The sequence below is a fragment of the Diplotaxodon limnothrissa genome, linkage group LG11 (assembly GCF_057381915.1).
Source record: "Diplotaxodon limnothrissa isolate DT_005_m linkage group LG11, D_limnothrissa_male_GT1.1, whole genome shotgun sequence".
Lineage (NCBI taxonomy): Eukaryota > Metazoa > Chordata > Actinopteri > Cichliformes > Cichlidae > Diplotaxodon > Diplotaxodon limnothrissa.
In genome coordinates this window covers 36,938,131-36,950,349 of record NC_140606.1, presented here as the reverse complement: position 1 = coordinate 36,950,349, position 12,219 = coordinate 36,938,131, and the positions used below count along the sequence as shown (strand labels likewise).

General features: G+C 40.8%; 2 protein-coding genes across 2 annotated transcripts; both read right to left on the bottom strand.

Moving 5' to 3' along the window:
• Positions 1 to 218: 218 nt before the first annotated feature.
• Positions 219 to 7,360, bottom strand: rpz4 (rapunzel 4). The gene is made up of 3 exons (XM_085365944.1): positions 7,313 to 7,360; positions 3,370 to 3,434; positions 219 to 3,240 (listed from the first exon to the last, which is right to left on the bottom strand). The coding sequence occupies exon 3, from the start codon at positions 3,226 to 3,228 to the stop codon at positions 2,053 to 2,055; it is 1,176 nt and encodes a 391-aa protein (XP_085222070.1). The 5' UTR covers positions 3,229 to 3,240; positions 3,370 to 3,434; positions 7,313 to 7,360; the 3' UTR covers positions 219 to 2,052.
• Positions 7,361 to 7,756: 396 nt separating this feature from the next.
• rpz5 (rapunzel 5) lies at positions 7,757 to 11,530 on the bottom strand. The gene is made up of 2 exons (XM_085365943.1): positions 11,446 to 11,530; positions 7,757 to 9,968 (listed from the first exon to the last, which is right to left on the bottom strand). Exon 2 carries the CDS (start codon positions 9,905 to 9,907, stop codon positions 8,726 to 8,728), a length of 1,182 nt encoding a protein of 393 aa, XP_085222069.1. The 5' UTR covers positions 9,908 to 9,968; positions 11,446 to 11,530; the 3' UTR covers positions 7,757 to 8,725.
• Positions 11,531 to 12,219: the final 689 nt, after the last annotated feature.

Genomic DNA, 12,219 nt, shown 5'->3' with positions numbered 1-12,219 from the left:
TGCATAAAATTTGATCTGAGACACTAATTTCCTCAAAACACTGTATGGAAATAATATGACACAGATGTGCAACATAAGAATTTTCTGTCAATCATTTTTATATTCAAATCGGTGTTGCATACAATTTTATTGATAATTAGTAGAATTTATTAGACTTATATAATAACATAAAATAATAAAGAAACAGAAGAAACACAGATTGGTTATAGTGGTGTGGAAAACTATGAGCAGCTGCTACTGTCCTTATAAAGTAGAGTCCATATAGTGGTCAGATTATACAATTTATGTATTAAAATCTAAATAAAAATCTATTAATTTCATATCCCAAACCCAAGATTGATCTCACAAAAAAAAAACCCAAAACTGTTTATACCCTCAACAAAGTGAAGGTCGGGTTTTGAGTACGTTCAAACTTCCAGTTTATGTTGCACAACCTCACAGGCAAAATTGTGACACAAGAATATTTTAGGCACCTGTCTGTAAACAAAACAGCACCTCAGCATGTCAGTAACAGGGTGTGTGGATAAAAACTGAGCCCTTTTCTTTTGTGAGCTCTTGTGCTGTGTGCTGTACAGCTTCAAGTGAAGACATTTATTACCGTATTATTTCACCAACTGAGAACAAGAATAGTTTCCATTTCAGTCTCTCTGCCTGGAATCATTTTCTCTCAAATGCTTTGGTGTAGATGTCCTCAACAGGGCGACGTCAGCACTTATCAGCACCAGCACAATCTCTCTGTGACAGATGAACCGTAACAACAAAGTCCCACGTCCTCCCAAATTTCATAACAGTGGAAAATATTAGCTGATTAGCTCCTGGCAAAGTTTCTGTAAAAATTTTCAAACCCACAACTTTCATAAAAAATGATACAATTTACACTAATGCAAAGTAAGCCAAGAGGTGAGCACTTGTATCTGTCTTGAGAAAGAAACAAAGCTCAGTTGTGTTTGGTCAACGCTGGAAAAAGTCTTACTACTCTGCAGCCACCTTAGCAACGCCTTCAGGCACATTTGGGCTATTTTGAAACCTTTCTCTCTGAACAGGATGACAGCCTCAGGATTCATTTCTGTGGTCAAGGGAAAGCAAGAAAGTGCTTCCTGAATTTGGGAATTTTGTCCCAAAATAATGTTTAAAAAACTTTTTAGCTTTTTTAGGTGACACATATACCACACTTATTATCGTTATGCTTGGAGTTAGCAGGAAAAAAAGGAAAATGGCACACTTACCTATAGCTTTACTAGATAACAAAAAAATATGCCTCCCACAACACAATTTAAGCACAATCATGAACCTGAACTGTGGAACATCACGCTCCACTACATTTCAGCCGTGGATCAACCACCATGTTTGCTGTTTCATTTCTCTGTATTTTTGTTTTCACAATTCTTTGTGCCTTTTCTCCAGTCTAGTTTATGTGAACTTCTTGTGGATAAATGTCAGAAAAAAGAACATTTCAGCATAAAAAAATGATTGTGGAAGTGCAGTTTGGGAAGGCATATACTGTATAATATCAGACACTGGTACTACAAGAATCGTGAATACAAATCTATGAAAGTCTATGAAATTCCTTAATGGCAAAGACTGCAGATGTTTTGACCCTAATCAACACCTGGGAAACATATTAGCCATATTCATGACCACTGTAACTGTTTAAACATGTCTTCTCCTTTTATATATGCAAAATGTCTGTTCCGTGTGCTGGTGAGATGAACAGCGACTGATTGTGTCGTCACTCCAGACTGAGCAATTAAATGAGTTGTAACATTATCAAACTTTTCATTAGTAGAAGCATAACTGCTGAGAACAAATCACTTTAACCGTTCTTTTGAAAGAAACGTCTTTTTATCTTCTAATGACCACTGAAGTAAATAATCTGGCTTTGTACCCATTCATTTAGATAAGGGCTTCAAAATAACTGCCCAGAGGAGCAACCAAGATGAAGGTTAAAGATGAAGGTGCACCAATTATCTGTGCAGAAATGATGATGTGGTACACAAACAAACACAAACACAGAATGAGCGACTTTTGGAGTTTTGTTCAGTGTCTAAAACATCAAGCTGAGTGAACACAGACGTAGAAGTTTTTGTGCTCCTCCCAGTAGTGAAGTTCATCTTCGAAGCTCCACGAGCAGGCCAGGTCTTTGGTGGATTTGATTGTGTGAACCACACAGTCGCCGGGTAACTTCTCGAACAGGAACTCAGCGACCCCAACCACTGTGAGTTTCTTCTGAGACTGGATCAGCTGTTGGATGTGGCTCTTGTCCACAGGCTCAGGCGAGGAGCTGTAGGACACCCATACGTTCAGTTTCTCATCCGATGAAGGCACTTGGAAGCGGTTCTTTCCCGTTGCGCATTGGAAATCCCTCTTGTTGACAAACAGGCCTGAAGGAGATTTAAATATACGCACAGACCAGCCCACCCAGTCATACTTCTTCTTTAGCTTCTCTACCATAGCATCAGCTAGCTGTTGGTTGGTTAAATCTTGCTGATCTCTCACCAGTCGTCGGGAGTCTTCTTCAGCTTGTTTAGGGAAGCTGACGATGCAGTCTTCAATGACAGCGTTCATTTTACCCTGGACAGCCTTCATCTTCTCACCCCACTCTTTCAGAAGATCGTCCTCCTCGTCATATCCTTTCAGAGCAGCGTGGCCCAGCAGTGCAATGAGCGCAATGCAGAAGAGCTTCTTCAGACGGGCGCAAAAGTCTTCCATCACCCGGCGATTTTTCTCCTCATAGTTAAGGATGATCTCGAGCAAAGGTTCCCCAGAGAAACTTTCTCCCATCACAACGTTGTATAGGGTGTTAATATTTTTGTCGCCTCCGGTCTTGGCGAAATGCTCCAGGAAGAGCTTCTTCTTCACTTCCCGGAACTTAGGTTTGGCGTTGAGGATGTCCATGTACTTCCTGAACTGATTAGTAATGTTTTCCTCAACGGGGAAGTACGTAGAATCCACTCCGCTCTTCTTGATCTCCTCGTTGATCCGCTGAAGCTCCTCAGACACTACATCCAGCCGATCTCTGACCTTCTGAAACTGCTCCTTCATGAATGCGGCCTCTTTGCTCTCCACGTTGTCCAGAGCCAGCCTGACAATCGGGGCTGCGATGGAGAAGACGGGGAAGAGGTCACCGGCGATGCTGGCCACCACTTCAGCTCCTTGCTCAAACACTTCCATCACTGTCTCCACCATGTCCTTTTTCTCAGACACAAGCTTCTGTAGTGGATTTGCCATCTTTGCTGACGTCTGTCTCAGACCGAAGAAAAACAATCACATTCTTAGAAACAGTCAGAACTGATCCTCTTGTAATATTAACAACAGTCAAAGTAAAACAGAGATTGAGGGGTCGGTTTTTGGTCTTCTAACTCTACTTACAGCTCTGTTCCAGTGTTGTTGGACTGTAGACTGTAGGCCTTGTGCTTCTTACTACGCAGCAAACACTGATAAGGAAAGAGAGAAACAGCCAAGTGAGCTTCAGTGCTGGCTGCTAGTCACACCCAATGAGCAATGACTCAACAATGCCAAGAGAGTTCAGTAATGACGGAGGACTGGTATGGGCTGAACTGCTGCATGTTATTCATATGTTAACCGCTGGGAGGTAAAATGTACCTGCTCAACATTTACATTTACATTCAACTTAAACAGCTATTCCTCAACAGAGTGACTATTATGCAAAGACAACATGGAGGAGCACTGACTGGTTTCAAGCCACGCCAAGCCAAGCCTAACGGAGAAACACAGAGCTCACATGCTTACCATGGCAAACTTGCAGAGAATAAAAGCATGTGGAACTAAATTATGTACTTGGACTGTTAAATGCAACTATCTCCTCTTTAAGTCACACTGTTCAATGGGCTGTTTTCCAAGTTAAAAGTAAAATTAAATGCCGAAAGAGTTTGAAATCCATTATTTTGTTGCCTTTTTTGCAAAGGGTTAAATTATAAAATAGATTCAACATTATACTGAAGCTGTAGCCAGCAACTTAGCTTAACATAAAGACTGAAAACATGTCTGGAAAAACTGAAAACTCAAGGCCAAAATTATCAGGAAGTCTCTAAAAGTGTAACACGTGAAGTCAGGACAGTTCATGAGCTTCTGGCAACAGATCAGTTCCCATAAAAGCTGAACGAAAGGAAGACGGTGTGATATTTCTGAAAGCTTCACTTTGAGTAGTGAAAGTCTGTCATTTCCAAAGCGTTAAAAATGGCCATAGCACCAAAGCTGCTAACCGACACACATAAGGTGTGTGTGCTCGATGCTCTGGGTTTATAGAAGTGAAACAGGTCATGACAGACATATGAGGGCTTGTAAAGAATCCTTTAGTCTCATATATTGGATGGGCTTCACTTTTCTACATGCAGGACTAACGTTGTCGAAGCAGTGAACTTTTCCTAAAGCTAATCAAGCAAGTAAAATCAAGGGTTAAATTCAAGATGGCAATAACCCTTCCACAAATTAAAGCATGCTGTGCATTTATTGATATGCAGGGGGAAAAAGTTTTCCCTTCATTTCAGCCTAAAAACCGGATCCCTGTTGAACTTGGAAAGTCTTAGTCTGAACATTTCCAAATTCCAGGACTCACAGCATGAGCAACACTAACTGATTTCCTGGGCATGTTCAGACATGTCCTTGGTGCAAATCTGGAAATGTGCAATTTTGGGAGAAACTTTCATTTGTGTGGAAAAAAAACAGTCCACTGTGACTGTTTATTTTGCAGCTCTCGGTAAAGAATCTGCCGTCACACTCTTCAGTTCAGCTTTCTGGTCTTGTTCACATGGTGTGTTTCATTTGGAGCTGAGTGAGAAGCAGTAGTGCTGTTTCTCCTCAGTCGATATCAGAGCAGCAGGCGTGGGAAGTGATTAAGCGTAAAGAGGTTAAACTTGCTGGGCGAGGGTGCGTTTTCCAGTGAAACTCAGCAAGTTACCACGGCAACAAGACAATGGAAAATAATCTGTAGGCTCATTTATCTTTCTGCTGAGGTCAAGTCTGTCCCAGGGGGGGTTATGTGGCTAAACTGCAGTAGATAGCACCATTTCTCAGGCTGATGCATCTCACACCTCTGCAGCTATCAGACACCAGCACGAAGGATGTCTAGACAGGTGATCAGAATTTAGCAAATCTGAACACAGATTAAAGGAATAGTTTGGCCTTTTTTGAAAACACACCTACGTTTTTCTTGGCAGGATGCAGATAAGAAGCTATCCTCTCACAATAAAACAACGTTATAACCAGCACAACGGGTGGTGGAAATGAAAGAAACTTAGATGTAATCGTCTCTGACTATAACCTAAGTAATATATAAAAAAAGACATATTGCCTTTTTGACAATGTCAGCAAATACTGAACACATTCAATCTTTATTTGAGGGGAAAGCTGTTGCACTGGATTGCATTAGATTTTTACACTTGTACTTAATAAAGTGCCCAGTAAATGTTCATCTTGTTTGATTAATTTATACAAAAACTTAAACGCAAAAGAATTTGGGGTTTAGCTATGTTTTATTGGCTACATTTTGGCCTGGAGTCAAAGTCACTGCTCCCGGCCAAGAATTCTTTGGGAAAGGGCCAGACATGTTGTTTACCAGTCTTTATGACAAACTAAGCTAATCAGTTGCTTCATATTTATGGAGAAATATGATTAATTTCATCTAACTCTCCACAAGAACTCTATCCTCAAAGTGTCACACCTGTGAATAAACAAACACAAACCTCTTCAACAAAAAAAGTGATATAAAGGATATGATATGTTCAGCAACCCAGAAAGCAAAGAGGAAACGGGAAGGCTGTTCACTTGGCTGTTTCTCAAATATAACATATGTAGGATGTTATATTTGTGCAATTTTGTTCTAAAAATTAAGAAAAACAGCAAAGTAGGAAATTCCAGCAGGGGTTTAGAGCATTTCCAGTTACTGCATCTCATTTGATTTAAGCATAAAAAATGTTTCCACTGATGTTATCTCTCGGTTTCGCTACTTCTCGGGGTCTCGTGGGTTTTGTAACTGCAGTCTGAGTGCATGAAACACCTCCACGCAGATGCTTCAAACATAAAAGTGCTTAAAGAAATCACATTTTCATAGACAAAGAGCTGCTGCGGCTCACATAACAGAGATGCACACCGCAGTCTGTGTACTGCCATTTAGATGCTGTTTTAGTCATTCTTCTGCTGCTCCTATTTGACCAGTATATTTTCTAACTCCAGGGCTTTTCAGATCAAGCGTTTACACTAAAAATCTAAAGAAAATGCAAAATGATTTCTGTGATTTTTGGGTTATTTAGTTACATTTCAGGTATCTTTAAGTTGTTCACAGTTATACAAACATGAATTTTCCTTTTTAAGTACTCAAAGACCAAAGAGGAGGGTAAATACAGTATATTCTACAAATCAGCAAACATTATAAAAGTGTCTTTATCTTTTTTGTATTACATTAATACTATGATGACCTTTCAGTTGTGTGTGACCCACTGGAGAGGCGTAAGCTTTGGCTCTGTCAGCTCAGGACTGAACTGACCAATAATATGCTGCTTATGCGTTGATACGGTCTCAAAGAGCAATATAATAAAAATATCAGCCAGGGTGACGGTTTTCTTCTCATCTATTATTACTGTGCAGAATTTAAACACTGTGATATGCCAATGGCAAATTTATATGAGGATCTGTGCAGTGGCAAGAAACGCACAACGCGCATGCGCTATCTGCACTGACTTTAGTGCCAGCTTCATCTGGACAGTAGAACAAACCCTCCATCTGACAGCTGACCACTCAGTCTGACCACTGAGCAGGGAAAAAACTTAACGCTCTGTTAAATGCGCTCTCTTAATGGATGAAGTATCGATCAGTCCGCGCGCGAGGGTTGTAATTGTATCGTTTTACATCTGATGGGCAGAGAAACAAACAAACACAGCAGCTTCACACCACAGATTAGGTTTGCGTTACAGCGCAGCCGCGTCAGTGGATTAAAAAAACAAGCACTTCCTGGAAAAAGTAAAGCGGTGGCACCAGATCTGGCAACCAACGCCCATAAAAGTTTTGCCTGAACTGCATTAAATTTTGCAGATTCGTCTAATCACCCACTCCGCTTTATTAAAACAACCCGCGTTAACAAAATATACGAGGACTTTTAACAGCAGTGAACAAAAAGCGGGTTTAAAAAAAACAGCTCGATTATGTAACGAGAGTGGCATGAAGTCGATTAAGCTGAATCGATCCTCCACTCATCAGCACTAACACTACCGCCACAGGACCCTTATAATGTCTCTGCTCACACGCCTTTAAGATGTGCCTGTCCACTATGAAACATTTTCAAGAGAAACGGACTCACCTCATATAGTTTGCGGAAGAACTCTAACTTCCAGACTGTTTGCCTTCCTATTGGTCATGTGGCTCTCATGTTACAGAGAGCAGACACACCCAGTCAAACCCAGAAGAAGTACAAGAAAAAAGAAAAAATCCTGGGTGGTGGAGGGAAAATCAGTTGTGAGCATAATAGTCTGTAGTTGATATTGTATACAGATCGGCCTCCACCCATCTAATAAACAAAGGCATGTTATTACAGCATTATAACCGTTAAAGAGCTAATCTGACTGAGTTCGTTTGAACGCAACACGACCCTTTAAATAAGAGAGTAACGACGATAACAAAGGATGACAAAATATCCGTAATTTTAGTTTATTAAGGATGAAAGTAAAACATTAATCGTATGTGAAAGGTTTCCCACACAGCACCAAACACAGCAAAATATTTGATTTTTTTTAAAATAGGCTTTTATTTGGAGAGTGGGTAATATTAATGGCACTATCTACCACAGTATTAGTCATTTGTGCACACACAAAACAAAAAAAATTCCACCTGTATGACTAACAAAGGTTATCTTATCTTTTTATAACAGGGCACCTGAATTTTTTTAAGTGGTTATTTTTTGTTTGTTTGATTGTTTTGTTGAGATTAGACGAGCTCTACTGCTCTAATGTGAACTTAAATCATTCTTAAAGCCTTCATGAGTGCTTTGGCTTCCTTCCACAGTACACATAATTGTGACTCTAAGTGGTTCTCAGCATGAATATATCTCTGTCTGATATAGCAGTGATCCATGTTACCTTGGCCCTCACCTGTGACAGCTGAGGTAGGCCCAAGGGACAAGCAGAAGAAAATGAATGGACGGATTTCTCTTTCGATTTTTAATATAGAAATCCAAGGCTAAGCAAGCAAATATACACATTTCCCCCAAATGTAGAACTATTCTTTTAATTGTTGAACACCTCTTTAATATTTTTTTTATTCAGAACCAAGTCGCTGACTAATAATCCCATCCAAACCCAGTTTTGATAGTCACGAATGTCATCTTCAGAACATCCAAAGCCAGCATTTTTCCAAGGGTAGATTTTCACATATAATCTTAAAATCTCTGAAAGCTCACAAACACATATTTCTCAGTCATCCACCCTTAGCAGGCTAATATTCAGTGGGAACAGATTCACGACCCTAATGCTAAGACAAAGCTGGCATGGACACATCTGGCTCTGAATTTTCTCACCTCAAAGCTACACATATAAGAATATAAATTGTTGCATTAGACAATGGGTCACATAGCAAAACCCAGACAGAGCTGATTACACATCAACAGAGGCAAGATTTAGGAATACATTTCTATATTGAATGGAGATATTTTCAAGTCTCTGATAAAGACATTCATAAATTCATCAATAAGAAGGTACACATTACATTTTTCATTGGCCTACTCAGGATGAATGCACAAGTACGCTCGTTTGTGTTTTCCAAAGTAGTAACAATCCTCTTGGAAGTTGGTGGACTGCACCACTGCCTTGTAATGGCTGACAGCATGGACCAGGCAGTTGGGGAAGCTTTTGTTCAAAGACAGAGCAACTGCCATCATGTTCCCCTTCAACTTCTCCTGCTCAATCTTCTCCTGGATCTGACTCTTGTTAATAGGCTTGGGGTTGACACAGAAAGAGACCACAATCTTGATCTTGTTCTTGGTCAAAAGGTCAAACCAGTTGGCTCCCCCACTTCCATGGTACTTCTTTCCAGCTAGCCAGTTAAAAAAGAAAATGCGCTCCCGGTCATTAAAGGCCCTGATGGACCAGTTCACCCAGTCGTATTTCTTAGCAAGAGCATCCAAGATGGTGTTGGTGAAGTTCTGGTCGGCAGTGCCCGGGTTCTCCTGAACTAGATGCTCTATGTCCACCTTGGCTTGTGTGGCAAAGTTCTCTGTACAGTCATCCACAGCTGCTTTCATTCGCTTTTCCACTTCCTCCATTCGTCCTTGCCACTTCTTCACCATCTCCTCCCCAACTCCTCCTTCCTTGAGGGCAGCATAACCCATGACAGCGATAATGCCAACCACAAAAAGCTTCTTCAGTCGAGCACAGAAGTCCTCCACTGCTCTTCTGCTTCTCTGCTCTGTATTAACTACAGTTTCCAGCATAGGGTCTCCTGAGGTGTTCTCCCCAGTGACAGAATTGTAGAGGGCATCCAAGTTTAAATCCATATCGGTGCTCTCATAATGGCTGATGAATTTCTCCATCTTTTTCTCCTTGAACTTTGGCTTGGCGTTGACAAAGACCTGAAACTTCTCATACTGGCTGATCATCTGTGCCTCTCGATCAAAGTTTTGCTTGTTCATCGACGTCCTCTGCAGCTCCAGGGCAAGTTTATCAATCTCATCTTGGATTCCTTCAAGTTTCTGGTTCACCATCTCGAATTGTTGAGTTAAGTAGCGAGCCTCTTTGCTGTCCGGGTTGCTGAGCAGCTCGGCTGAGGCCACAAACACGGCCTCCAAGACGGGGTGTAACTGGCCCACAGTGGCAGCTAGCACCTCAGAGGCTTGCCCCATGATCTCCACACCTTTCTCTATCTTGTCCCTGTTGTTCACGAGCCAGTCTGCCACACTGTTCATCTTTGAACTATATGTTTCACAGTAACTAATCTAAAAGGATTTCCAAAGGCTTTGCTGGTGCCTGAAAGGAGAAGAAACACGAAACCCTTGTGAAGTTCATTGATTTGAGACTTTTTAGCATTTCAGATAAAATATGGCTCAGCTTTTTCTTTATTTTAGCAAATATAAGTAACATAAAGTCTCTCTCTGTCTTTTTCAATCCTTTCTCAGCATGCATGGTGCTCCTGTGTAGGAGAGTGTTTGCAGTCTCAGGAATAGGTTCTCTAAGAACATGTTCCTGACAAACAAACTCTACAATAAAAGCAAACAGCAGGTCATGTCAGCACATGTAGGCATCCAGTTTCAGGCCGCGCCCTCAGAGCACGAGTTAATGACAGGGACTCGTTTTTAAGTCCTGGTGGCATTGACATAGGTCCAAAAAAAAAAAAAAATTAAGTACACAAACAAGTCATGGATGGTAAAACAGAACAGATGTCAAATATGGTATGTGTACTCATGAATTATGACGTGGACATATTGTGCAACACTGCAGTGCTGGCCTTTTGGGATGTCATTTTTACTTCTCTAACAATAGCCAAGAACCAAAGCAAACACAGATGTTCACAACATGGGTAAAAAAGGGGATTTACTTCGATGATGATTCTATATTTTTCTATGTAAAATACCCAAAAGAGATGAGCTAACTAATTTCTAGTTCCCTGGAGCTCAGAAAAAGGCACACCCAAGACTGAGAGAAGAAAATCCCCCACCAGTGCACTTGTTCAGTGATACAACCACATTTCCCTCCTCATTACAGCCTCAGTTTAATTGAATGCACCCAGATGTAATATTTGTGAGGATTTACTTTTGTGTAAAAAACCACAAAAATACAAGTTTATATGTAACAACAGTTTATCAGCTCACAGTGACTGCTGCAGTGATGAGATCAGTGGTGTCATTTTACAGCCTTTCCTATCACTGTGCTAATTAGATTTACTTCATTTGGTAACACACCAACAGATTTTTTTGTGCATTTCTATGAGAATCAAATGACAAGCAACAAAAATTAACTTTTCAAAATTTTAATTTGGAATTAAATAACAGATTTAGATTCCATTCTAATGAAGGAAAACAAAAACAGGGAGTAAGTATTTACTGAACATCTTGGTAATTACTTGGTAATAACCTCCCTTGTTAAACCAAAAAGTCTTCTTTGACATCAAACATATTTTGGTGAGAGAAAGAGAGGAGAAAAAGGCGAGTCCCACACAGGCACTTGATCAAACTCCGGTTTTTCCTCTAAGTGCGACGGAGACTTAACGGCTCTGTCGCACTTAGGATGTGGTTTTTCAAGTGCCCACATCCTCTGAAAGACTCACTCTACCTGTGGCATTCCAGTTAAAAATTTCATTTAATGTTGAGAGCATGAAATGAAAAATGTAAATGTTTATATGGATATAGGCAATGAGTTTCTCTTTCTTCCTTCCTTTCTTTCTTTAAAATAATGATAAATGATGAAGATTCTCAACAAATAATTAGAAAAGAATGAAAAAACTCACCTTTTTAGTTAAATGTCCAATGGGCTGCAGTCCAGTTATCCAGTAGTCCAGCTGTGCCTGTGAGCACCAGCCTCCTTAGGATATATATATAGTCTCTCTCTCTCTCTCTCTCTCTCTCTCTCTCTCTCTCTCTCTCTCTCTCTCTCTCTCTCTCTCTCTCCCTCTCTCTCTCTGTCTAGGCTCTTGTCACTCCCCCTTTGCAACTCCTCTATCCTGTTCCAGCATTCCATAAAATAACCCACTCAGAGGGATGAGAGACCAGCGCTGACACAGATAACATCCTGTAAACACTCCCCTATGCAGGGACACCAAGCACCCTGGGAACAGATAAAAAAATAAAAATACTGGTTTGTGTGCGTGAGTATGAATGCAAGAGAAAGAGAGACAAAGATAGACAAAGGCAGTGTGAAAGAGACTAAAAAGGAGGCCAGTCACAGTAGGGCTCAACTACGTGGCCCACCAGCACAAAACCCCTCTTGTTGTGGCTCGAACAAGGTTGCCATGGCCACTGCACCGGCTCCCCCAACTTGTGTGAGACGCTGCATGCTTGAGAACCAAAGTGAGCTCTCTGTTCTCCCAGCGAGTTGGGATCCAGAGCAAGTTAGCTAGACTCCTAGGTGATCTTATAAATGTTGACCTACTTTACTTTAAATCTGATTATTAGCAATAGAAAGTTACAGCTCTGTGGAGTCAAGCTTTACAAATCGGGATGACATTTGCCCTGCAGGGGCAGCACTTTCAGAATCAGTCCGTCACAGCGCAGACTACAGACAG

Excerpts from the sequence above, each read along its gene's own strand:
- rpz5 (XM_085365943.1), bottom strand. The coding sequence starts at position 9,907 with ATGAACAGTGTGGCAGACTGGCTCGTGAACAACAGGGACAAGATAGAG.
- rpz4 (XM_085365944.1), bottom strand. The coding sequence starts at position 3,228 with ATGGCAAATCCACTACAGAAGCTTGTGTCTGAGAAAAAGGACATGGTG.